Genomic DNA, 26,291 nt, shown 5'->3' with positions numbered 1-26,291 from the left:
GGAGAAAGAGAACATGACCCACAAGTGACATCTTCTATCCACCCCATTCTACATTCTGTCTTAAGAAGTTTAGAGACATCACTAACTGACAGAGAAAAGTAGAGAAAGAAGCTGCCATGATGTGTCAAAACCCTCAGGATTGCCCCACCAAAGACTTCTTCAGCAGAAACTCCTACTAGACTCCTTCCTCTCCAGTTATCACAAGTCTTTGGGAAACCAATAGTTCCTCCCCAAAGAAAGGTAGCACTGCAGTGTTTCCTCTTTTCCAAAATTAGGTTCTAGCAGATGATCTCCAGGTTTATATTTAGAACTAAAATTCTTTACTGGATTGCTCTCAAATAACTAGGAAATATGCATAAAACTCCACATGATGATGTCTGTAGGTAGACACATCAATCTGTTAATGTTCCATTACCCTTTTACCTTGCAACAACTCTCTGGTTTTGCAAGACCCTCGTGGATCATGGCACCTGGCCCCTAACCAAGCACCCTCTTCTGGCCCCAGGACTGAGAGGCCTGATGCTGTCCGTCATGTTGGCCTCTCTCATGAGCTCCCTGACGTCCATCTTCAACAGCGCCAGCACCCTCTTCACCATGGACCTCTACACCAAGATCCGGAAGCAGGCATCAGAGAGAGAGCTCCTTATAGCTGGACGGTAAGAGAAACCTGGTTTCTGCCTGAAATTTCTCTGGAAAAGTACAAATGAAGATGCAAACTAAATCCCCCTCATATCTGAATCCTGTGAAACCAGACTCAGGGTTCTACAGTGGGGAAAAGGGCAACAACAACGACAACAACAAAATTTAAATCCACTCGCTCTTTTTTCCAGATAGAAAAATCAGTACCATACTTTTAAATGAAAGAGTTACTTTTATAAACTTTCGAGTGCTGCTGGTTGTCACTTATCTGTGACAGTCACGTGCTCGGTGTGTTTGAGGACAGCCATGAGTGAGGCTGGCACCTGGGAGCAAGTGGCAGAGTGATAAGAAACAAGGTCAGGGAAGTGGACTTGGCCCAGTGGATAGAGCATCCATCTACCACATGGGAGGTCCACAGTTCAAACCCTGGGGTTCCTTGACCCATGTGGAGCTGGCCCGCGTGCAGTACTGATGCATGCAAGGAGTGCCCTGCCACGCAGGGATGCCCCCCGCGTAGGGGAGCCCCACGTGCAAGGAGTGCACCCCGTAAGGAGAGCTGCCCAGCGCGAAAGAAAGTGCAGCCTGCCCAGGAATGGCGCCGCACACACGGAGAGCTGATGCAGCAAGATGACGCAACAAAAAGAAACACAGATTCCTGTGCCGCTGACAAGAACAGAAGTGGACAAAAAGAACACGCAGCAAATGAACACAGAGAACAGACAACTGGGGCGGTGGTGGGGGAGAAGGGGAAAGAAATAAATAAAATAAATCTTTAAAAAAAAAAAAAAAGAAACAAGGTCAGAAAAGAAGCAGAGACCATAATAAGAATTTGGAGTTTATTCTACATGTGATAAAAAGCAATTGATCTAAAAGAGCCTGGGAGGGACATGGTTTCATCTCCGATAATGGTAACGATAAGGATAATAGAGGTTATTCATGGAAGCCTTACTGTGTTAAGGCTAAGACTTTGTGGTAACATTTAGTTACCACAAGAGGCAGAAGTTTTGTCAGTTTTGTGAGATGCTTGTGCCACAGTCTCCTGCCCAAATGCTTGCTCCCTTCTTCACCCAACCACCACCTCTTTCAGGTGGGCACAGAGAAATGCTGACCTTTTATGGATAGCCTAGTAAATTATGCTTATTTGCTGATTCACACAACAAATACAGAGTACTGTGAGATTTAGAAAGGTGAACAAGTCATGCCTCCTGGACTCCAGGAGTCTCTGATGGTTTTTTATCACTTACCAAAAATCCAACCAAAAGTCTTTCTCTCTGCCTGAGTACTCAAGTAGTAAAATGCACAAAGTGGTATTAATTGCCAATTCACTCAGATTCAGGGATAGAGGCTGTTTTAATTCTAACCTAGGCAAACTAACTTAGTGTCCTTCAAACTGGGGGGAAAAAATGGGAATCTGCTTTCTTTATCACACAAATGATTACTTATTAATAGAAATCGTTTTGTGTTTATTTCAAATCAGTATATTATGTGAATTGCATATGAGACTGATCAATCAATTGCTGACATTTAAAGTGTTTTTATGAATGGATATTTAATCACATGGATGAAGACAGGACTAAGTACAAAAAAGCAGTTGCTTTATCAGCATTTTACTAACTGATAATTATTAAACAGGCCTGGGCTCATGTTAGGACCAGGAGCTTAATTTTATTTGGGAAAGCCAATGAACAGCCACAAGAGTGAATGAAAGAACAAAAACCCAATGAGGGCTCCAATATTTTTGCTTAATATTTAACTATTTTGTTTTCTTTCCAGGTTATTTATCATTCTATTAATTGTCACCAGCATTTTGTGGGTCCCTTTTGTAGAGCTATCTCAAAATGGGCAACTTTTCCACTACATAGAATCAATTTCTAGCTACCTTGGGCCTCCAATTGCAGCTGTCTTCCTGCTTGCCATTTTCTGTAAAAGAGTCAATGAACAGGTAGGTAAATTGGGGGAAAAAATTTCCCCTGCCGAAATAAGAAAAAAATTGTTTTATTTCACTGGGGTGTAAAAAATGCTTCCTTCCCACCCTAATTATATATCTCAAAGCTTCATCTCAATTTCACTTGCAACCAGTCACAATTTTTGATGCTCATTCAGGTGTATAAATATATAATGCACATTCATAGTATAGTTTTATACTTCTTGTGAAATACTCTGTGCACAGTGCTAAAGAACACAGGTTTTGGAGTCAGACTACCAGGGCCCAATCTTGGCTCTGCCACTTAATAGCATGTGATCTTCAGCAAATGACTCTATTCTTTGTTCCTCAGTTTCCTCATACGTAAATTGAAGATCATAATAGTAATTACCTTATAGAGTTGTTCTGAGGATAAATAAAATACGTAAAGTTCTTTTTAAACAGACCTAGCACACAATAGGAATTCAAAATACGTTCATTGCTTTTATGGTATATATGTAATTGACAAATTGTAATAGATCATGCAAATTTAATCCCTTAATTGTTCCTAGGTATTAGCCTTATTATTATAATTATCAGATAAGGAACAGGATTAGAGAAGTTACTATCCCTATGCCTTGCACAATTACTTAATATTTATAAGTGGGGTAATTGGAATTCAGACTCAGGTCTTTCTCCATCCAAACTTCATTCTCTTTACCTCAATACAATACTGTTTTCCTTAAATATAACTCCTACAGCGGGGAAATAAGGGCATATACCCCCACTCCTACCAACTTCTCAGAGAAAGTAAATGCTTTCGAGTTTCAAAAACTTAATGGAACTGACAAACCTACATAATGTCGGTTTTGTAAATTGTGCAACACAAGTCAGTTCTCTTTATTCTACAAGTTGAATCATAATTTTTAAAATCTAAATGTAAATGAAAAGTCAAGGAAAACTATTCAGCTTGGGAGGATTTGGTAGTCTCCTGGAATTTGGAGAATCAACAGTGCAGAGGCATTTCATCAAGAGCAATAGCCCACTACTAACCACACATATTTGGAGCTTTCCAGGTTTGGTAATCTTGTGCTTAAGCTTAGCCATTTGTTGGGTCCTTAGAACAAGAAAGCAAGTAGTGTGGTAATTATAACTTCTCATCTTTTCTAAAATTCTGATTTCGGTCTGGTTTCTTTTGCAGGGAGCCTTCTGGGGTCTAATCATTGGCCTTGTGGTTGGCCTTATTCGTATGATAGCAGAGTTTGCCTATGGGACAGGGAATTGCTTGGCTGGTAGTGTCTGTCCCAAGATAATCTGTGGAGTGCACTATCTGTACTTTGCCATCATTCTCTTTTTTATGTGTATCCTGATCGTCCTGGGAATCTCCCTGATAACCAAACCCATTCCTGATGTACATGTGAGTAATGAGTAATGGGCTTGTACCCATTTTTTAAAGAACAGTTCTTTATCTTCCAATGCTATAACTGGCCTAGAAGTCACAAGCCTATGGAATCACAGAACTACATACCACTAGAGCTAGAAGGAACCTAAAAGATTATAATTCAGTCATTCAGCCAAACAACACTTTGCATCTAGTGTGTGCAAAGTCCCAAGAATTATAATATAAGAGATTAGGAAGTAGGCTTCATCCTCAAATAGCCTTACAATGCAAGGTAAATTACACCATCATATATGATAGCAGGAAGAGATTAATTGGTGTTGTCTAAAAGATTGAGAAAGACTTCAGGGAATGTCATCTGGGTTAGGCCTGTTTGGGGCAAATAGGATTTCACATCCTGCCTAAACAGGAGCAGAGAGATGAAAAAGCACATGGTACCAGAGAGCAAGTAAAAGAAAAATAAAACAATGAGATATATTTGTTGCCTTTCAGAATGGCAAAAAAAAATGTTTGCTATGATTAATATCCAGTATTGGTCAGGATATGTGGAAATGCCCACTCCCAAAAACTGTCCATGAGCATATGAATTTGTAGGAAGGTAATTTATCAGTATTATCAATGTTTAAATTCCCATTCTCTATGAGTCAGCAATTCCACTTATAAAAGTCTATTATGTGGTAATATTTTTACAAGTAGGATATATATATATATATATTTGAGGATGTTCTCTGTAGCAAGGTCTATAGAGAGAAAATGGGCACCACCCACATTTCCATCACTAGAGGAACAGGTACACAAATAATAGCACATTGACTATTATGCAGCTGTTTCAAGCATGAGTGAACTCTATAGCTAGCTTTGAAAAACTGCCCATGCTATGCTTAAGTAGAGAAAAAAAACACTTGCAGAATATCACTTTGTGAAAATAAAATACAAGTAGATATATATATATATATATATACATATGCATACGAAAAACTCTTTAAGCACACATACCCGAAATTGTGAGCAATAGGTATCTCTGGGGGAAATAGTAAAAGGGGCCAGCAAATACTAAACCTTTTTAAAGTTTAAGTATTTCTTTATATGCTAATATTGTTTAAATTTATCACTAACATGTATAACTTTTCTCACTCATAATCTTCACTTCATGCTTATTTGCATATTTCCTTGGGGAGTGGCCAGCTGATTATGTGTGGATGGGGAAACCTGAGGCCCAGGGTAACTCAAATAAATTTATCAAGGACAAGGACATGCCCCTAGACCTCATGACTAAATATTTATGCTGAGTATTGTGAGTTGAACTGAATAAAAGAACATTAGAAATTGTTAATGTGGGGGAAAGTGGGAGGAATGGGGAATGGGGCATATGGCAACCCCTTATATTTTTTTACATAACATTTTATGTAATTTAATTACCTTTTAAAAATAAATAAAAAATATATTTTAAAAAAGAACATTAGAAAACAAATCATAGTTTTCAAAGAAATAAATCTAAATGTTAAACTATTTTATGCCATAGAAATAACCATAATTTATTCCTTGGTTTAAGAAAAAAATTGTCTGCAGGACAAGTAAGACCATTTATATAATTTATGTTTCATTAATACACTGTGAATTGTAAACTTTCAAAATGGACTGATAAATATTTCAGAGAAAGTCTTGGATCATGTTGTGGAATCAACCTAGCAGTGCAGTAAAGAGATATCACAGGATGACAGATTTTCAGCAAGACTAGAATATACCTGGTCCAAATTAGAAAAGAAATTCAAGAAATCCCAAGAAGTGTAATTTCACAAAGAAAGCATGTTTAGTAGAAGAGACACTATGATTTAGAAGCTTAAGAAGTTACGATTAATAACCTTAGTGATAAAAAAGCCTGTTTCTCATGTCTGCTTTCTTATTTGAGAAAGCCCATTAGAAATTCTAGTCAAATAAATCTTTTCAAGAAAGTCATGGCTGAACAGGGGGCCAATTAAAATAAGGCATGACTTTGAGCATATGATGGATTATAAATTTTAAAACCCCATTGGATACTTGGCACAATTTCCTTAGAATGACCTAGGGCTGACATTATTCATTGGGTCCGAATGCATGCCTTGGATCTGTGGCCAAAAAAGAAAATAGTTACATAATCATAATAGCATAAGTGCTATCTATTTTCAGTTTTAATCAGCTTACAGGCAAAGCATAGAAATCTTAATTATTTTTACAGAAAAGTTAAAATTCTATAAAACTTAGTTTAAAAATTATGGAAGAGGGAGCAGATATAGTTCAAGTGGTTGAGCACCTGCTTCCCACATACAAGGTTCCAGGTTCGATGATTCCTGGAACCTCCTAAAAATAAAACAAACAACAAACAAATGAAAAAACCAACTCAGAGGGGCTGGTGTAGCTCAGTGGTTGAATGCTGCCTTCCTGTGTACAAGTTCTGGATTCAATCTCCTACCCCAGTACCTCAAAAAAAAAAAAAAAAAAGAATCATGGAAAAGTTGTCAGAAGGTGGGAGGTCGATGGGGAAAGGGATGTGTAAGGGTATTAAGTACTGTAAGGTCTTGTGAATAATACAGAGATACTATAGAAACTTGATTGGTCCTGAAAGAGAGCTTTAAAAGTTACTTTAAAGCAAGGGTTCTTAACAAGGGGCCCATGAGTTTGAATTTAAATTTTTTTTTTAATTATTCTTGCGGGACTGTGTTGGTGCAGGTGTGATATATTTATTAAATAATACATAGTATAGTGTGGACTTAGTAAGGGGTCCATGGTTTTCACCTGACTAGCAAAGGGGTCTGTGGGGGAAAAAAACAAAAGTTTAAGAACCCCTGCTTTAAATTTATAAAGTAACGACTAGATTAACTGATAAATAATAATGTTTCCAATAGCATTTGGGTGATAGAGACAGTGAAGCCAAGGTGACAATAAATGAGCTAAATCCTCAACTCATAAAATTTGTAAATCCAGAAATAGAGGTTTAAAACATAATATTTAGAGTTTTGAGAAAAAGTATCCAAAGAATAAGAAACAGAAGTAAGTAAAAATTTTTATGGGTTTCAGTGAGTGGGTGTGGTAGAAGACCTTTCCTTTGTGCTCTCTCTCGGATTGTTTGATTTTTTTTTTAAGCCATCCAATAAACACAGGGGCTACCGTATTGTTGTAAACATTTCCCCATCACTAATGTACTTATGAATGGTCTCTGGTCAGCTATATCGCCTTTGCTGGTCTCTTCGAAACAGTCCTGAGGAACGAATCGATTTGGATGCTGAAGAGAAAAGTCAAGAAGCAGCTGATGACAGTGTTGAAGAAGGTAAAATCTGGTTTTTGTTTTTCACATAGGAACTCTGTATGCCTGGCTTGGTTTAATCCTGTCAAATGACGTTAAATTCAGCCTCTGAAAGAGCTGTTAAATTTATGGGAAACAAATATTAAAATCTTAACTTCCTAACAACCAAGACAATGTGCCTCATTTGAAATCTATTCATTCAATTGCGTATCCATCAGACTGTCCATCCGTCAGACATTGATGAAACTGGCAATCAGTTCTGAAATGTCTTGTTCCTAGATATAATAGTGAGGGTTCAACAAATCAATCCTGATTGATAACACTGAGCATTTAGCCCCACCTTCTTCTCCAAATTTATATCTCACTATTCTCCCCCAATATGCCCTCCATTCCAGCCAGGCAAGTTCCTTTGCTTTCCACCATCCTCTTGACTCCCTAGAATATTTCTACCTCCTCTGCAAAGGGAAAAAAAAATGCCTATTCTCTAAAACTTAATTCTAATCTCACTTTCCTAATGAAAATTTCACCAGCAGCCTCCCAGTGGTCGTTGTTTGCATAATATTTTTTTAAACTACTAACAAGGTTTAGCATTTCAGGATGTGTTGTCTTGAACTGTACTCTCTAATTTGGTTCTTCAAGTTGAAAGATGCATCAATGCCCTCTACTACCTTTGGTTTTTTTATAACAATGTTCCTGAGTAAAATTGGTCTATACTTTTCTTATATTTAGTCTTTATTTCGTTTTTGGTATTAAGATTATTGAGTTCTCATAGAGTGAGTGGGGATGTAGCTCCTTTTATATTTTATGGAAATATTTCAATGATATTGTAATTATAACTCCACTGAAGTTTAGGCATTTGGCCAATAGTACCATTAGAGTCTGGTGGTGATGGGGTGTGTGTATGTGTGTGTGAAGCTTTTAAATTACAGACTAAATTTATCACTGACTATAGAACTACTTCAGGTTTCCATTTATTTCTGAATCTGTGTTGAGCAGGTATATTTTTCTAGAATTTCATACGTTTGATCCAAAATTTTTAATGTATTTGCATAAAGTTTTTCACAATATCTATTCATTGCCTTTTCTGTTTCTGATACTTCTGTAGTTATGTCCTCCTTTTAATTTCTATTATGATATTTGATGATTTCTCTTTTTTATAGAAATCTCACTGAAGACTTCTCTATTTTAGTTTTCGCAAGGAACCAACTTTTGCCTTTTTTATTTCACTCTATTTCCTTTTTTTTAAGATTTATTTTATTTATTTCTCTCCCCTTTTCCCTCCCCCCCCCCCCCCATTGTCTTGCTCTCTGTGTCCATTCACTGTGTGTTCTTCTGTGTCTGCTTTCATTCTTGTCATGCAGCACCGGGAAACTGTGTTGCTTTTTTTGTTGTGTTATCTTGCTGCATCAGCTCTCCATGTGTGTGGTGCCACTCCTGGGCGGGCTGCACTTTTTTTTCACATGGGGTGGTTCTCCTTGCGGGGTGCACTCCTTGCACGTGGGGCACCTCTATTTGGGGGACACCCCTGCGTGGCACGGCACTCCTTGCATGTGGCAGCACTACGCGTGGGCCAACTCACCACACAGGTCAGGAGGCACTAGGTATCGAAACCTGGGCCCTCCATGTGGTAAGCGGATGCTCTATCAGTTGAGCCACAACTGCTTCCCCACTCTATTTTCTATGTCACTACTTTTTTCATTTATATACTGCCTATTTGCATTATTTGGGTTTATTCTGTTATTTCTTCTAACTTAAATTGGATATTTACTTCATTAATTTTCAGCCTCTCTTCTTTTCTAATGTAAATAACTAAGCCTATGCATTTTCCTCAAAGTTATGCTTTTGCTTCCTCTCACAGCTTTTAATTTGGAAAATTTTCATTATCATTTATTTCTAAGTATTTTCATAATTTCGTTATAATTTTTTCAAAGACACTTGAATTTAGAAGTCTAAATTCAACAAATAGCAACAGATAGTGTTGTGCAAAGTTTATCCATGCTTTTGCCAGTCTCATTGGGATAGATTTTGAAAAGTTGGATTTGGAGTTAAAGGGTTAATGCCTACACAATTTTGCTATATTGCCAAATTTGAATTATTCCTTCCTAACAAGTGTATGAGAGTGCCTGTTTCCACACAGCTGCATTAATCCAGTATATTGTGAAACTGAATTTTTGTCATTGATAGATGAGAAGTACTATCCCAGTGTAGGTTTCATTTGCATTTGTTTGTTGTGTTGTTTTAAGTAAGATTAAGAACCATTTGTCTTTTTTCCCCTATGATCTGTTTATTCATCTCTAGCACGTTTATAGGATTATTCACCATCTTCTCTGTTTTTAGAAATGCATTATATATTAAGAATATTAAAACTTTTGTGATATAAGATGCAGATGTTTTTTTCTAGAGTCATTGGTCTTTTTGTTTATCGAACAACGTGCCATGCAAAAGTTTTTGTATAATCAAACTTATCTATATTTTCTCAGGGGTTTTTAGGGGCGTGTTCACTCTTACAGTAATCTGTACTACATTGACAAGAAACAGCATGTTTCATTTAGAATAAAAGTTCTATACCTTGTGTTTTATGATAATTTATCCATGTTTTCTCTCTTTCAGGTTATTCTGAGAAAACTCAAGGATGTCTCAAAAATGCTTATGACTTATTCTGTGGTTTGCAAAAGAAAGGCCCCAAGCTGACCAAAGAAGAGGAAGCAGCCCTGAAGAAGAAGCTGACAGATACAACCGAGAAGCCCTTGTGGAGGACTATAGTGAATATCAATGCCATCCTCCTGCTGGCAGTGGCGGTCTTCGTCTTTGGCTATTTTGCCTGAACTCTTATCCCAGTCACTGTGAATATTTATTAAGTAAGAATAATTTTATTGATTTTTACTTTTATAGGACTTTTCGTGTATTGCAAAAGGAAGATGAGCAGTTGGTAATTCTATCTACTGAAGTTGACCTGATTTTTTGCTTGTATTGTTCTGTTGTGTCAATAAAGATAAAAGAATTGATCATTTAGAAAGTCAGTGAAGTGACCATATATGTGCATAAACTAGAAGCATGAGGCTTACTTTTTTTTTTTTTTGATAGCTCTCCAGGTAGTTTTCCCTATCTTAGACTTATTTTCCACAATTTCCAGAGATTTTCATTTGGAAATGCCTCTTCCAACTCTGCCTCACCTACTAAGCTCTCATCTATTAAATAGTAGTAACCTCCTTCTCGCATCTTCACCTCATTGATCTCAAGGTTTTGGAAAATATAAATACTTCTTAATTGAGGGTAGGAGGCAGGGGAAAAGCTGGAAATCCCTGTCAAATTGTTTTTATGAATATAATGGGACTTATTAGCTTATATTTTAAATAAAGCTATCTCCCACTAAATTCAGAATATCAAACCCATTGATTGAGATATAATTCACATACCGTAAAATTCACCCATGTAAAACATACAATTCAATGGTTTTTAGTATGTTTGCATACCAAACATAGTTTGCAACCACCATCACAATCTAACTTTAGATATTAACGTTAATTTGTTTATTGGTATTCTTTACTTGAACATACATATTTTTCTGTCTTATTTCTCTGTTTTATTTGACATTCTGATGACAATTTCTATATAGGATTGCTGAAAACACGCATTTTTACAAGTCAACAAATTAAAACGCTGTTTCAAATAATTACACAAAGAACATGTCTATCTTACTGTCATACAAACTCAAACAATGCATTAGTCTACAAATTTAAATATGATACTATCCACTTACAACCCACCCCCTCATCCATGCTCACTAACTTCCCAGAGAAATAACTCTATTCATTTATAAACATATATGAACATACTCTATTTTTATATAATGCAATCTTTATTTATATGCTGTTCTATGACTGGCTTTTCCCCTTAAACTATGTCTTGAAAGGGAAGCGGACTTGGCCCAGTAGTTAGGGCGTCTGTCTACCACATGGGAGGTCCACAGTTCAAACCCCGGGCCTCCTTGACCCGTGTGGAGCTGGCCCATGCGCAGTGCTGATGCACGCAAGGAGTGCTCTGCCACACAGGGGTATCCCCGCATGGGGGAGCCCCACGCGCAAGGAGTGCGCCCCGTCAGGAGAGCCGCCCAGCGTGAAAGAAAGTGCAGCCTGCTCAGGAGTGGCGCCGCACACACGGAGAACTGACACAGCAAGATGACACAATAAAAAGAGACACAGATTCCCGTGCCGCTGACAACAACAGAAGTGGACAAAAAGAACACGCAGCAAAATGGACACAGAGAACAATCAACTGGGGGCTGGGGGAAGGGGAGAGAAATAAATAAATAAATAAAATCTTAAAAAAAAACAAATATGTCTTGAAGATTCTGCCTATCATTACATATAGGTCTCTCTCATTCTTTTTAATATTGCATGAATATTCCATAGAATGGTTTACCATAACTTGGCCACTTTTCCACTGAGAAACATTCATGTTGATTTCAATCATTTCCTATTATCAACAACGCTCAACTGGACATACCTGTATAGTCATCATTTGGCACATTAGCTAGTTTTATTTTCTCTAACAATCAATTCCTAGAAATAGAATACTGGAGTAAAAGGTATGAACATTTAATATTGTTATAAAAAATTTAAATTGTGCTCCAGAAAGGATTCACAAGTTTACATTCTTCCATCAGTATATTAAACTTCTTATCTACACATACCTTAATTACAGAGGATATTATCAATCTTAATTGATTTTTGTCAGTTTGATGATTGAGAAATAATTGCATTTTTAACATTTGTATTTCTTTTATTAGTGTGATTATGCATATTTATATATATTTATTATTAACTATACTTTTTCTTCCATGAATTTCCTATCATTTATCTATTTTGTAACTAATTTACACATGTTCTTTGTATATTTGCATATGAACTGCATTTATTTTTTCTTAAAGTCTATGTTTTGCCTTTTAACTTTGCTCATGTTATCTTTTGGTATACAGAAGCTTTAAATTTTACTTGGTCAAACTGTAGATCTTTTCCTTATGGCTTTTGGTATTTTGTTTATTTGTTTTTAAAGAATGGACTCAACTGCACATTATTTTGCAGTTTACTTCTCTCTCTTTATAGAACATGGTACATATCACCAAGGCAAACTAATGTAGATCAGACTTACTCATTGTAAGTTTTGCCTAAAAATAATATAGATCTATTCTGATTTTTTTAACAATCCTCCGTTTGATGGATGTTTACAAAATGTTTGCAACCATATATAATGTTGCAATCATCATAATCATCATCTTTACCAGAAATATACACTGATGGTTTTATTTCTATAGCATAGAACCCTCAAAACGAAATAATTGAACCATGAATATGATTATTTATAATTGTAATAGATATTCACAGATTGCTTTGCAAAAATTAGAGCAATCCACATTCTTACCAATAGCATAACCTGTTTCCCTAAAGGTTGGCTCTAAAAGTTGTTGCTTTTGCAAAAAATTACTAATTTGATTGATGAAAAACCTCACAGGAGCTTTAATTAATCACCTCTTTTAATTTCAGTGCATTTCCTATTTTTAACCTTTAGCTATTTTTCTATCTGGTGGTTTGTGGTGGGAAGCATTCTTAACCAAAACAATAAATCTAGAAACCACAAAAGGTGAAAATACACGTTTGGTTAAAAAACAGTTGAAATTTTGCATATTAAAAGGCAGTGCACTGGTTAGGACGCTCAGGGGGTATGGTCTGATGCGGGACGGACTCCGGAGGGAATAGCTGAAGGCTCATTTTGCCAAGGTGGGTTCTACCATTGGGTGGGGTGGACCCATATCCTGGGGAAGACTAATGCCGTCGAATAGAGAGAACTGTATCTCTCGTGAGAAAGGACGGCTCCCAGGGCATTAGATTGGCAGGCGGTGTGGGCCCTAAGGGGAGGGGAAAATGGATGTGCAATGGATGGAACAAAGGTAAATAAGGGGGCAAAAGAGGAGTTATGTGAGAGTACACGAGGATGAATATAAAACAGCTAATATTACACCAAAAACATATAGGGGACAACAGACTAATAATGAAAACCATAAGACAAAACATAGGATAACTAAAAAATTTAGAAAACTGTACAACCTAAAGTATGGACCACATAGTAAGCACAAATGTCACCTTGTTTGAAAACTATAGTTTCGGAATCTGTACATCAGTTTCAGGAAATATGATATGAATAAGTTAAAAGATTATTGCTGTGGAAGGGAAAAGGTTTTATGGTGGATCTGGGGAAATACTGTATATTGTATATATGAATTTCGGTGATCTAAGACTCTTCAGAAGCTGACATTATGTTGGGATTCACTTTACGGGAAGTTTTGGATCACAGAGTGGTTCAACAATGGCAGCGGAGGAATACTGATATGGGATGCTATTGACAGGATATATATGGTTGACAGGGAGTTATACAGGGCATATGCCCAGGGTATATGGTAATGTCTATATATACTCACAGTGGAAACAATTAAAAACAACAGCTGGGGGGGTACTGGGCTCCTGGCCGGGGGGTCACTGTTGTGGGCCCTGGGAGAGCAGCGGCAATCCTCCAGGTGCAACAGCAAGAACCAGGAAGGAAGGAGGGCCCAACAGTGGGCTCTTGATACTAATGGCTACACTTTTGAGCCTATACACCTGCAATAAGAACAAGGCCTAGAGTAGCATTGTGCCTGGGGGTTTCCTCCTGACAGCCTTCATGTTACTCAAATGTGGCCACTCTCACAGCCAAACTCAGCGTGTAGATGCGATGCATTCCCCCCAGCGTGGGACACAACACCCGGGGATGAGCCTCCCTGGCACCGAGGGATCACTACCACATACCAGCTGAAGAAGCAACTAGAAAATGACCTTGAATTAAAGATTCAATGCGGAACAGCAGAATATACCTGTCTACATATAATAACATGACTTCGGGAAGCGGTTTGACCTAATGTAAGGGTGAAATGGAAAGGAGAAATGAGATTATAAGGCTGTGAGTCTCTAAAAAAGAGTCTGGAGGTTGTCAGAAGGAATAGCCCTATGTACAACTGAACAGAGTCTAAGAGACAGATAAGGTAGATACAACCCCAGGTATTGGTTCTTTTGAGGGATAAAGAGACCCACGGGTTCTATGGTCATGGCAGAAGGGGTTCACTGCCCCTTTGGAGCTGGTGTTTCTGCATGATGGAATTGGACTCAGAGGGGATCGCTTTTCACAAGACTTGCATGCTACTTTATTGGAATTGTAGTTGGTGCTGGGTTTAAGATATATGTAGGGGATTTGAATCTCTGGACTGATAATATGACACCCAGGCCCAGAGCCTCAACAGACTTCAGCTCCTACACTTTGATTTATTGGACTTACTCCACTCAGCTAACATGGAGTTGAAGAAGGTCAACCACCACAACATGGAGCCTAGAGTGTCTACAACTAGAAGCGGGAGGAGTGCACCCAGTACCCATGTGGAATCTAAGCCCTCACTTGACATAGGTGTGCAATGGACACAACCAATCCAATGTCCACAGAGAAAATGTGGAATGGGTGTGGGAACGGTAGCCATGGGGGCTGCTGGGTGTGGGGAGCGGGAGGAGGAGATGAGATGTGGAGGCGTTTTTGGGACGTGGAGTTGTCCTGGATGGTGCTTCACGGACAGTTACGGGACACTGTAGATCTCCCCAGGGTCCACTGGATGGAGTGTGGGAGAGTCTGGGCTATGATGTGGACCATTGACTATGGGGTGCAGTGATGCTCAGAGATGAACTTACCAGGTGCAATGGATGTGTCATGATGATGGGAGAGAGTTTTGCTGTGGGGGTGTGGGGGGCGGGGGTGGTGGGTTTGAATGGGACCTCATATTTTTTTTAATGTAATTTTAAAAAAATAATAATAAATAAATAATTTTTAAAAAAATAAAGGGCATTGTCAAAATAAAAAAAAAAGGCAGTGCAAACAAAATTTAAAATGAGTTCCCAGAAATAAATGAGAAAAAGACAAACAAGTATATTTTTCAACTGCAACTGGATAAGACTGTAACAAGGAATAAAAATAGCAGTTGTAAGGGACAGATTTGAGCTTCTCTGCATGTGGTTTAACTCTTGTACTCTAACATGTCACTTCCCAAGACCCAATACAGTTACACTCACAAGCCTCTTTTGATGCATAATGTTTTTCTTATCCCTGATTTAAATAGATCTCCTCAATGTTAAACTATTAAAAATCGTTATGCTCTTATATATCCTATTAGGTTAAAGAAGCTCTCTTTGATTCCTAATTTACTCAGAAGTTTTTTTAAAATCACAAATAGATGCTGAATTTTACCAAAAGTTGTTTGTTTGTTTTTTCCCTAGAGGTAATCATGGCTTGTTCTTTTCTTAAATGGGTCACGTAGATTACTGTATGGAAATAATGAAAATTAACCTCTGCTTCACTCCATGTGTAAAAATTAATTTGATTTGAATGACAGCCCTAAACATAAAAGCTAAAACCAAAAAGATTCTATAAAAATTATTAAAGAATATCCTTATGTCCTTAAACAAAGTTTTCTTGGAGAGGACACAAAAATTATTAACCAGGGAAGCGGACATGGCTCAACTGATAGAGCATCCATCTGCCATTCATATAGAGGGTCCAGGGTTTGATCACCAGGGCCTCCTGACCCGTGTGGTAAGCTAGCCTGTACGCAGTGCTGCTGCACACAAGGAATGCCATGCCACGCAGGGGCACCCCTGTGTAGGGGTGCACACAAGGAGTACACCCTGCAAGAAGCGCCGCCCTGCATGAAAAAAGCGCAGCCTGCCCAGGAGTGGTGCCACACACACAGAGAGCTGACAGAGCAAGATGACGCAACAAAAAGAGACACAGATTCCCAGTGTCGCCTGATAATGCAAGTGGACGCAGAACACACAGCGAATGGACACAGAGAGCAGACAATGGAAGGGGAGAGAAATAAATAAAAATTTTAAAAATTACTAATCATAAAAGAAATAATGATTGGCATACCAAAATTGGAAGCTTTCAATGGAAGGGGAGAGAAATAAATAAAATTTTTAAAAATTTTAAAAATTACTAATCATAAAAGAAATAAATGATTGGCATACCAAAATTGGAAGCTTTCACTTAACAAGAGTTGCCTTTAAGAAAATGACCTGATAAGGCATTCGATGGCAGCACCTACTTACAGTATATATACCTGACAAAAGATTTATATCCAAAATATTTAAAGAGCTCCTGCACCTGACAATAAAAAGGCCAATAACTCAATTTTAAAATGAACAGAAAACTTGAACAGACACGTCACAAAAGGTATACTGATGTCCAGTAAGCATGTAAAAAGATGACCAAGCAGTTAATGTTGGGGTTTAAGATATATTTAGGGGATTTGAATCTCTGGACTGACAATGTGATAGCCAGATCCTGAGCCTCAACAGACTCCAGCACCTACAATCTGATTTATTGGACTTACCACACTCAGCTAAGATGGAGGTGAAGGACAACCACCACACCATGGAGCCTAGAGTGATTACAACTGAAAATGGGAGGATTGCATCCAGCATCCAGGTGGAATCTGAGCCTCCTCTTGACATAAAGGTGCAATGGACACAACCAATCCAGTGTCCACATAGAAGAGGTGGCATTGGATTGGGAAAAGTGGACATAATGGACAAAGGGTATGGGGAAAGGCAGGAAGAGATGAGAGGTGGAGGCGTCTTCGGGACATGGAGCTGCCCTGGATGGTGCTTCAGAGGTAATCACCGGACATTGTAAATCCTCACAGGGCCTACATGATGGAATAGAGGAGAGTATGGGCCATGATGTGAACCAATGTATATGAGGTGCAGAGGTGCCCAAAGATGTACTTACCAAATCCAATGGATGTGTCATGATGATGGGAACAAGTGTTGTTGGGGGGGGGGGGGAGGGGGGGGGGTGGGGTTGAATGGGACCTCACATATATATTTTTAATGTAATATTATTACAAAGTCAATAAAAAATAAAAAAATTAAAAAAAAAAAAAAAAAAAAAAAAAAAAAAAGATGACCAACATCTTTAGTCATCAGTGAAATGGAAAGCTAAATTATAATGAGATGTCAGTTCTCACTCCCTAAAAAGGCTATTAAATGCACCAACACCAATGTTTGGCAAGAATGCAGAGCACTTGAACATACACTGCTGGTAAAAGATTAAAGTGGTACAGTCGTTTTGGAAAATTCTTTGGCAGTTTCTTATAAAGTTAAGCTTAACCTACTCCATGATCTAGGAATTGTACTCCTAGGTCTTTTATCTAAGAAAATGAAAAAATTAGTTCCCAAAAAGACTTACATAGGAATTTTTATAGCAGCTGTATTAGTTGCCTATTGCTTTGTACCAAATGACCTTAAAATTTAGTGGCCCATGACCACAAGCATTCATTACCTTTCAGTTTTTGTGGGCCAGAAATCCATATGTGGCACAAGTGAGCACCTCTGCCTCAAGATCTGGTCACTCCTAAGGCTACAATCAAGGTATCAGCTAGGGCTGTAGCCTCACATGAAGGCTTAGTAAAGGAGAACCTACATGTAAGCCCACTGACATGGCTGTTGGCTGACCTTGGGTCCTCACTGTCTATTGGCAGGAGACAAAAGTTCTTTGCTCTGGGCCTCTCCATAGCAAGAGGACAGCTTGCTTGCCCTAGTAGTTTAAGAGACTGAGAGAGAGAGGATAGAAAAGTCAGAAACCAGCCTTTCTGTACCCAGTCTTGGAAGTGACAGCCCATCCCTTTGCTGTGTTATGCTCATTAGAAGCAAAATTTTGGTCTAACCCAAATTAAGGGGGAGATTATGCAAGGACATGAATTCCAGGGAATGGGGATCATTTGGGAACCCCTTTGAGGCTCTCATCCACAGCAGCTTTATTCCAAATAGCTTAAACTTGGAAACAACCCAAATGTCTATCAACTAGTAAGTGGATAAGTCAATTGTGGCATATACGTAGAATGGAATAAAACAATATTGATGGATCTCAAAACCTTTGCAAAAGAGTACAAACTGTGTAACACCCAATTATATGAAGTTCTAGATCAGTCAAAACTAATCAATAGCAATAGTTATCAGTAGAAGGGACTTGAGGGACATTGACTGGAAAGGGGTATGAGGCCTCTTTCTGAAGTAATAGAAATATTCTAAATCTCAATTGGGCTGTTAGCTATATAGATATATAAATTTGTGAAAACCCATTGAACAGTACACTTATGATATGTGAAAGTCACATAAAAAAGAGAATTCCTCATACTTTGATGAAACCTAAAACCTCTTTTCTGAAACCTAAAACCTCTTTAAAAATGGAGTTTATTATATTACAAAAATTTTTAATAAAAGAGAAAGAAAGAAGGCAAAATGGACATTTTTCACTAAAACAAAAACGATTGAATTTGCTACCAGCAGGCCTGCTCTAAAGGAAGTTGTAAAGGTTGACCTTCAAAGAGATAGAAAACAATCTCAGTCAAAAGCACAGATAATCAGCAAAATTAGAATTAAAGAAAGTGGGGAAATGTGGGTATATCTAAAGGAAAACTGAGTTTATAAAATGGCAATAATAATTGCCAGAGAGGTAAAGTATCAACTCTGATCTACCTTTACCAATACAAAGGACCAATGAAGGTGATAGTCATGGATATAGTCATCTTAACCAAACTACCAACTGTTTATCATCTCTTGCCACCCAAAGAAACTAAGAAAAATAAAATTCAATAAAAATTAAATTAGAGGAATCGGATTTGGCTCAACTGATACAGCATCCACCCACCACATAGGAGGTCCAGGGTCAAACCCAGGGCCTCCTAACACATGTGGTGAGTTGACCAACGTGCAGTGCCAATGCGTGCAAGGAGTGCCGTGCTACGCAGGGGTGTCCCCCATATAGGGGAGCCCCATGCACAAGGAGTGCGCCCTATAAGGAGAGCTGCCCATCGTGAAAAAAAAGTGCAGCCTGCCCAGAAAATGCACCACACACACGGAGAGCTGACGCAGCAAGATGATGCAACAAAAAGAGACACAGATTCCGGATGCCGCTGACAAGAATACAGGTGGACACAGAAGAACATGCAGCAAATGTACACAGAGAGCGGACAACTGGGGGGCGGCGGCGAAGAGGAGAGAAATAAATTAAAAAATAAAATATATCTTTTTTAAAAATTAAGTTAGGCTTTATAGGCATTCACAGTAGCTCAAGTCACACAGTTCAGGCAAAATATTGATAAAGGAGAATTATTACGGGCAGGAGGAGGCGTTGATGATCACTATCATCTTCCATAAGGCTTTTCAGACATGTCCATCAGCTTCTTCTTTATGACTGCTTCCTCCTCTTAGGTCAGCTTTGAGTTTTTCTTCTGCAAACTGCAGAATAAATCATAAACCCAAGGAGTATAAGCAATATCTGGAGCAAAGGAAATTTTTAAAAATGAAACACAGGAAGTAAAACCAAAAGCCAGCTAAAACTGATCGGTTCCAAAGCAAAATTTCACATACAACTCTGAAAAGTGATTACAACTACTGATGTATGTAAAAAGAGCTCCTGAGATTGGATTCAGATGTGACCTCTCTATACATGCCTCTTCTGTCCCTTTTATTGAACCTCTGGTTGGCGCTGGGGTTGGTGTATGCCGAGGAGACTTGAATCTCTGGCCTGTCCATGTGCCACCTGGGCCCTGAGCCTCAGCCGAGTTGCAGCACCTACTCTCCAGTCCAGCTGGACTTACCCAGGTGAAAGGGAGGTGAGGATGAACAGCCACTGCAAAAGGAACCAAGAGAGTCTACAGCTGCGGGCAAGAGAGTCCCATCCATCAGCCATGTGGGATCTAAGTCCTTTCTCAATTGAGAGGTGGAGTGGCCATCACTGTCCCATGGTCCTCAGGATTGGGGAATAAAATGTGGACTAGAGTGGACTTACTGGTATTCTACTATAGAATTATTATTGTTACTCTAGCAATGGAAGAAATTATATCATTGATGTGGAGACAGTGGCCACTGGAGTTGCTGAAGGCAGGGAGAGGAAAAGGAGGTATGATATGGGAACATTTTCAAGGCTTGGAGTTGTCCTAAATGATATTGCAGGGACAGATGCAGGGCATTATATATTCTGCCATAACCCACTGAATGGAATGGGAGAGAGCGTAAACTAAAATGTAAACTATAATCCATGCTGTGTAGCAGTGCTCCAAAATGTGTTCATCAAATGCAATGAATGTACCACATTAATGAAAAAAGTTGTTGATGTGGGAAAAGTGGGGGTGTAGGGGCTGGGGCATATAGGAATCTATAATTTTTAATGTAACATTTTGTGTGAAGTGTATCTTTTTAAAATAAAAAAAGAACTCCTGAGAAAAGACTGATCAATTTGAGTATGTAAACATCTAAAACTTAACGTGTGGTGGGGGGGGGGAGTGTCATAAGTAAAGCAAAAAGGTCAATAGCAAACAAGGGAAAATAATTGCAACTTTGATCAAAGACTTAGGGTTAAAAGCCCTAATATAGAGAGTTTCTAAAAATAGAAAGAAAACCACCAAGAACTCTGTAAGAAAATTACCTAGTGATATAAAGAAACATTCACCGAAAAAGAAATATAAATGGTTCTTTACCTGAAGAAAAGATGCTCAAACTTGCTCAAAATAAGAAAAATGCAAATTAAGACTACCTTGAAATTCAGTTTCTCACCTATCAAATAGGCAAAATCTGAAAGCTTGAGAATATTCTGTGACAAGGCTGCAGAAAACAATCACTTTCATTCATTGCAGGGGGTAGGGGAGATGCAAAAACGGTACAAACCTATGAAGGAGAATTGGACAAAATCTTTATATATATAAAGTCAATTCCAACCCTTCTCTTTCCTAATAACAAACTAATATCCAACACACCAAGGCTTGACTGATTGTGTCTGAGATTCTACTCCCACCTACTTCTTTAATGAAATTTCTCATTTTTCTCCTCAAATATATCCTCACTCCAGTCAGGTAGGTTTCTTTACTCATCTCCATGTCTCTCTCTTGCTCTCGCTCTCTTCTTCTCTCACTGTCTCTCTGTCTTTCTGTCTCTGCCTTTCTGCCTGGTCTCTGTGTTTTTTTCTGTCTCTGTCTTTCTCTATCTCAGTCTGTCTCTCTTTGTATCTCTGTCTGTCTCTGACTCCTTGTCTCTATCTCTGTTTTAACTCTTCACCACTCAGAATAGTTTTCCTTTACAACTAACTCTAAACATTTGCCTGTTCTATAAAACCTGGATTAAATTCTCCTTCCTTTGTGAAAACTTCCCTAGCAACTCTAACCCCCACTGGTCTTTTCCTTTACCTATTATTCTTAAATGAGTTATAAGACATAGAACATAATTATATATTAAGTTGAATTACCTTCTAATACTCTCTTGTCTACAATGATTTTTGTTTCTTCAAAAATATTGCCTGCTCATTGAGGAGAGAATCAATACTTCATATCTCTGTTGGATTTTTTGCTTCCTGAGTAATTTGGCCTAGAATTTACCTTACTTGTACTGTTCTTGCCTGGTTTTGGTATCATGAATGAGCTGGGGAGTAGTCCCTCTTTTTATATTCTAGTTGCCAGGGAGGTTCCCAGAATAACCGGGGAAGACACAGAACAGAGGGTGATGGCAAAGTAAAGATAGGTGGCTCCACAGAAAATCTTGGAACAGCCACTGGCTTAAATCATACAAATAAGACCTCTGACAAGTCCAATGATTAAAGACCAGAAGACCCCCTAAAAAAGAAAAGAAAAGGGAGTCATAATTATCACCTAGCCCGCTTTCTTGACTACAGAAACAGAGAACTACTATTTAAATCATAACCAGGGCAGAACCTGCTACCAGAGTGACAAGGAACCAAAAGGCCGTGTCTAAGTTTAATCATTATAATAACATCTAAAACAAAACCTGGTAGACAAGAATGGACTCCTGCCACCATATTATTCCAGCTGATGGCAGGCCCTGCACAGTCACACGTGCTCTTGGACTACTCTGTGCCACCCCCCTCCAGCTCTCCACCATTCCAGCCTCTCCTCACTGCCAGGAAACCTCCATTGCAGGAGGCTTCATCCCCTGAAGGTCCTTTTGGCCACTGTCATTCTGCCCCAGCACCTTGTTCATGCTCCATAGAACCATAAAGTTAAAGATGACCGAGTTAGAGGAGAACTGGGAAGTCAGAGAGTCCAACCCACTGTGGAACTGTGGAAATGTAAGCACAAGGGTCCAGACACCCACAGACTTCTCTGGTTCCCCCTGCCTGTCCTAACCCTTCCCATCATACGGTCTTCCTTCCTTCAAGTTCCCGCTCTATGAAGATGATCTCCACATTCCACCCAGCAGGGACCATTCCCGTCCTCTTGTACTTGTCAACACATTGTTTCACATTTTAGTATATTACATATTGCCATAAATTGTCTTGTCATCTTGCACCCTAACAGCTTTTTATTGATATATAATTAACATAACACAAAATTCATGATTTTAAAGTATACAATTTTAACATATTCACGAGGTTGTGCAACCATCATCATTATCTAATTCCAGAATACTTTCATCACCCCAAAAGAAAACTTTGTACCAATTAATAGTCAATCCCTATTGTCCCCTCCTTCCTGTCCCTGTAAACCATTAATCTACTTTCTGTTTCTACACATTTGCTTATTCTAGACATTTCACATAAATTGAATCATGCAATATGTGGTCTTTTGTTTCTGGCTTATTTCAATTAACATGATGTCTTCAAGATTCATCCATGCTGTAGCATGTATCAGAACTTCATTCCTTTCTACAGCTCAATAATATTTCACTGTATATTTATACCATCTTTTACTTATCCATTCATCAGTAGATGGACATTTAAGTTCTTCCCCCTTTTTTATCAATTCTGAATAATGCTCCTGTGGACATTTGTGTACAAGTTTTTGTGTGAACATTATGTTTTCAACTTCAATGTATATTCCTATGACTGGAATTGCTGGATCATATAGTAACTTGATTTTTAATCTCTACTGGTTTGAAGTATAATGTTCAACTTGACTCCTGAAAAGCATTAGGTATTCCCTGAACAATGGAATCCTTGGTATGCCCTAGCATGGTATACCACCAAACCAAGTGCCCCATTGAATTCTCACATTGCAATAGAAAGGGTCAAGACATCTAATCTGAGTACTTGAGTTGACTTCCAACAATGACTCAACTCAACAGGAAAACAACTGTGTGGCTCAGCTTCTCTCATCAGCTTTTAGACAATTGCTTGAACTCATGAACTTTCAGAGTATTTCATTAGTAATTGATAAGTGAGAAGTAAAAGAAATTAAGCTCTTTTTTTTCTGTTATGCTGCTGAGTCTTCAAATTCCTTTCCTCTTTCAACCTAGCAATTATCAAGGACTGTAACTTTTTCCCACCAGAGATTGGTGGCATCATTTTTACAGACAGTCTTAGATAAAATAGAGTAACTTTTGGAAAATTCAGTGGATAATAATGCAAAGCACTGTATTTTGCTTCTTAGCAGAAAATCAAGCTAAATAGAAAAATAACCCAGGTCTTGCTCCAAAGACTTGGTTGAACAAGCTCCTGGATGGAGAATAGATTGAGACCAAAAACTCCTTCTGTGTTCTACCACTGAATTGCTATGTGACCTTGAGTGAGACACTTTGCCTTTCTGCATTTCCATATCTTTATCTGTTCAATAATAGGCATCGAGTCTTCTCTAACTCATACTTCTAGAAATCTAGGACACTGAGTCTCTGAAGCATCTATTTTTTCTGTAATCTATTTTGGTAGATCCTCAAGATTGGGGAATGAACAATGGACTAAAGTAGACTTATTATTATTCTAGAAATGGAAGAACTTGTATAATTTATGAAATGGCAATGGCCACCAGAGTTTCTGAGGGGAGGGAGGGGAAAGAATTGCTGCAACATGGGGGCATTTTCAGGACATTAGTATTGTTCTGTATGACTTTGCAATGACAGATACAGGCCATTATACATTTTGTAAAAACCTATAAAATTGTGCAGGGTGAAGTGTAAACCCTAATGTATACTATAGTCCATGGTTAGTAGCAATGCTTCAATATGTGTTCATCAATTGTAACAAATGTACAACACTAATGAAAGATATTGTTAACGTGTGAAAGTGTGGGAAGGGGAGAGGGTAGGATATATGGGAATCCCTTCATATTTTTTATGTAACATTTGTGTAATCTAAAGCTTCTTTAAAATTTAAAAAAATTAAATTAAATTCAAAGACTTGATAGAGATAAACCCCCAGAGAATTTTAAGACTCCAAATGGTTCAGCCTGACATAATGTGGATAGATATAGCTGTCTGCTCTTAACATTGCAGACACTCCAAGGTACTCAGTTGGGGGTCAAAATGACTGGGAGTCATTCTCCCAGTCATACAGCTAAAATGACTGGGAGTCACTCTCACAACCACACAGTTAAAGAGGAAAATGATAGAGAGATAGATCTAAAGTGTTTCCCACCAAGCTTCTTCCTCAGATACATGGCATGGCCATCACCTGCACAGACAGACATCATAGGAATTCACCTTCAGAATTCCTGTACTTTGACTATACACCAAAGAACAGCTAAGCCTTGCCATTTTGAGAATGTAAATGTGAGAACAACATGATCCCTTCTTGGCCCCTTGGGGAGGACAGTGGAGATGGGACAGTTAGGAACAGCCCTGAGACTTCAAGCTTGAGAGCTCAGGTACATGAAGTTATCATTAGCACAGCTGGAAAACAACAGAGGGTGGTCAGATTTATGAGGGAGAAGGAGAACTTTGGGACTGGGTAACCCTTTGGGTGCCTTTAGAACACTGAAATGGAGATGCCCTGTAAACACTGGGTGACCGAAAGCAGTCAGGAGGGAGAGCTGGGCTGGAGTTGGAGATCTGAGAGTCCTTCACTTCAGAAATATTTAGTTAGCTCCACTATGGTACCTACCTTTGTGCAAGGTGCCAAAGATATGGCTGTATGCCATGCCTTCCCCCAAGATATGAAAGTTCAGGAAGAAAAAGACAAGTAATCAGATATGCTAGAGTACTCAGGCTCTTGGGGCAGAGCTCCTAATCCAGCCTGGGAATTCAGGGAAGTCTGTTCTGAGGAAGGAACGTTCAAATAGAGACTTGAGAAATGGGGTGAGGATCTCTTAATACTAAAATACTTAGCGGTAAAGAGTTTTGATGTCTATAACACATACAGATGGTTCTGTAATAATATTAATAATTATTATTGTCTAAATAAAGAGAGGAAGAGAATATATGATAAATGGTAAAACTAGGTCAAGAATATAAAGAAATTCATTGCACCATTCTGGCAAATTTTAATTTTTTTCAAAATAAAAAGACTTCGAAATGAGTCAGGATGCATCAGAAGGGTTGTGCTTATGCACAACTCAGCAAGATCTCAGAGACAGTCAAAATAGGTACAACCCCAGGTAGTGGTGCTCCTGAGGACTACGGAGACACACAGGTTCTACAATCATGACAGATGGCTCTGGAGTTCAGTGCCTTGCCAGTGGGCCCTACTTTGGAATTTGTGCTCCTGAGTGTGATGGAGTTGGACTCAGATATGACCTCTCTATGCATGCCTCTTGTGTCATGTTTACTGAACCTGTGGTTGGTCCTGGGGTTGGTGTATGCTCAGAAGACTTGAATCTCTGGATTGTCTATGTGTCAGCTGGGCCCTGAGCCTCAGCAGAGTTGTAACACCTACTCTCCAGTTCATAGGACTTACCCAGGCCAGCTAACAGGGAGGTGAGGCCATCACACCAGGGAACTGAGAGTGTCTACAACTGCAAGCAGGAAAAATTCATCCATCAGCCATGTGGAATCTAAGCCTCCTCTTGATTTAGAGGTGGAGTGGACATCACCATTCAAGGGTCCTTAGGAAAGAAGAATAAAATATGGATTAGAGGGAAGCTGATGTGGTTCAAGTGATAGAGCTTCTGCCTACCATATGGGAGGACCTGGATTTGATCCCTGGGGCCTCCTAGTGAAAAAGAAGAAGAGAAAGTGTGCCTGTACCACGAGCCAGTGCCCATGCAAACGCCTGCATGGTGA

General features: G+C 38.7%; 1 protein-coding gene across 1 annotated transcript in view; it reads left to right on the top strand.

Moving 5' to 3' along the window:
- Positions 1–10,046, top strand: part of LOC101447555 (solute carrier family 5 member 4) — a 34,621-nt gene extending 24,575 nt beyond the window's left edge. Inside the window, exons 11-15 of the mRNA XM_004477115.4 lie at positions 506–656; positions 2,413–2,581; positions 3,744–3,959; positions 7,143–7,245; positions 9,832–10,046. Coding sequence (XP_004477172.1) covers positions 506–656; positions 2,413–2,581; positions 3,744–3,959; positions 7,143–7,245; positions 9,832–10,046 — 854 coding nt within the window. The remainder of the gene's footprint in view (positions 1–505; positions 657–2,412; positions 2,582–3,743; positions 3,960–7,142; positions 7,246–9,831) is intronic.
- The last annotated feature ends 16,245 nt before the right edge of the window (positions 10,047–26,291 follow it).

Source organism: Dasypus novemcinctus, chromosome 19, assembly GCF_030445035.2.
Source record: "Dasypus novemcinctus isolate mDasNov1 chromosome 19, mDasNov1.1.hap2, whole genome shotgun sequence".
NCBI classification, from domain to species: domain Eukaryota; kingdom Metazoa; phylum Chordata; class Mammalia; order Cingulata; family Dasypodidae; genus Dasypus; species Dasypus novemcinctus.
Note: the sequence above shows the minus strand (reverse complement) of the source record. Positions and strands in the feature narration are given on the sequence as shown.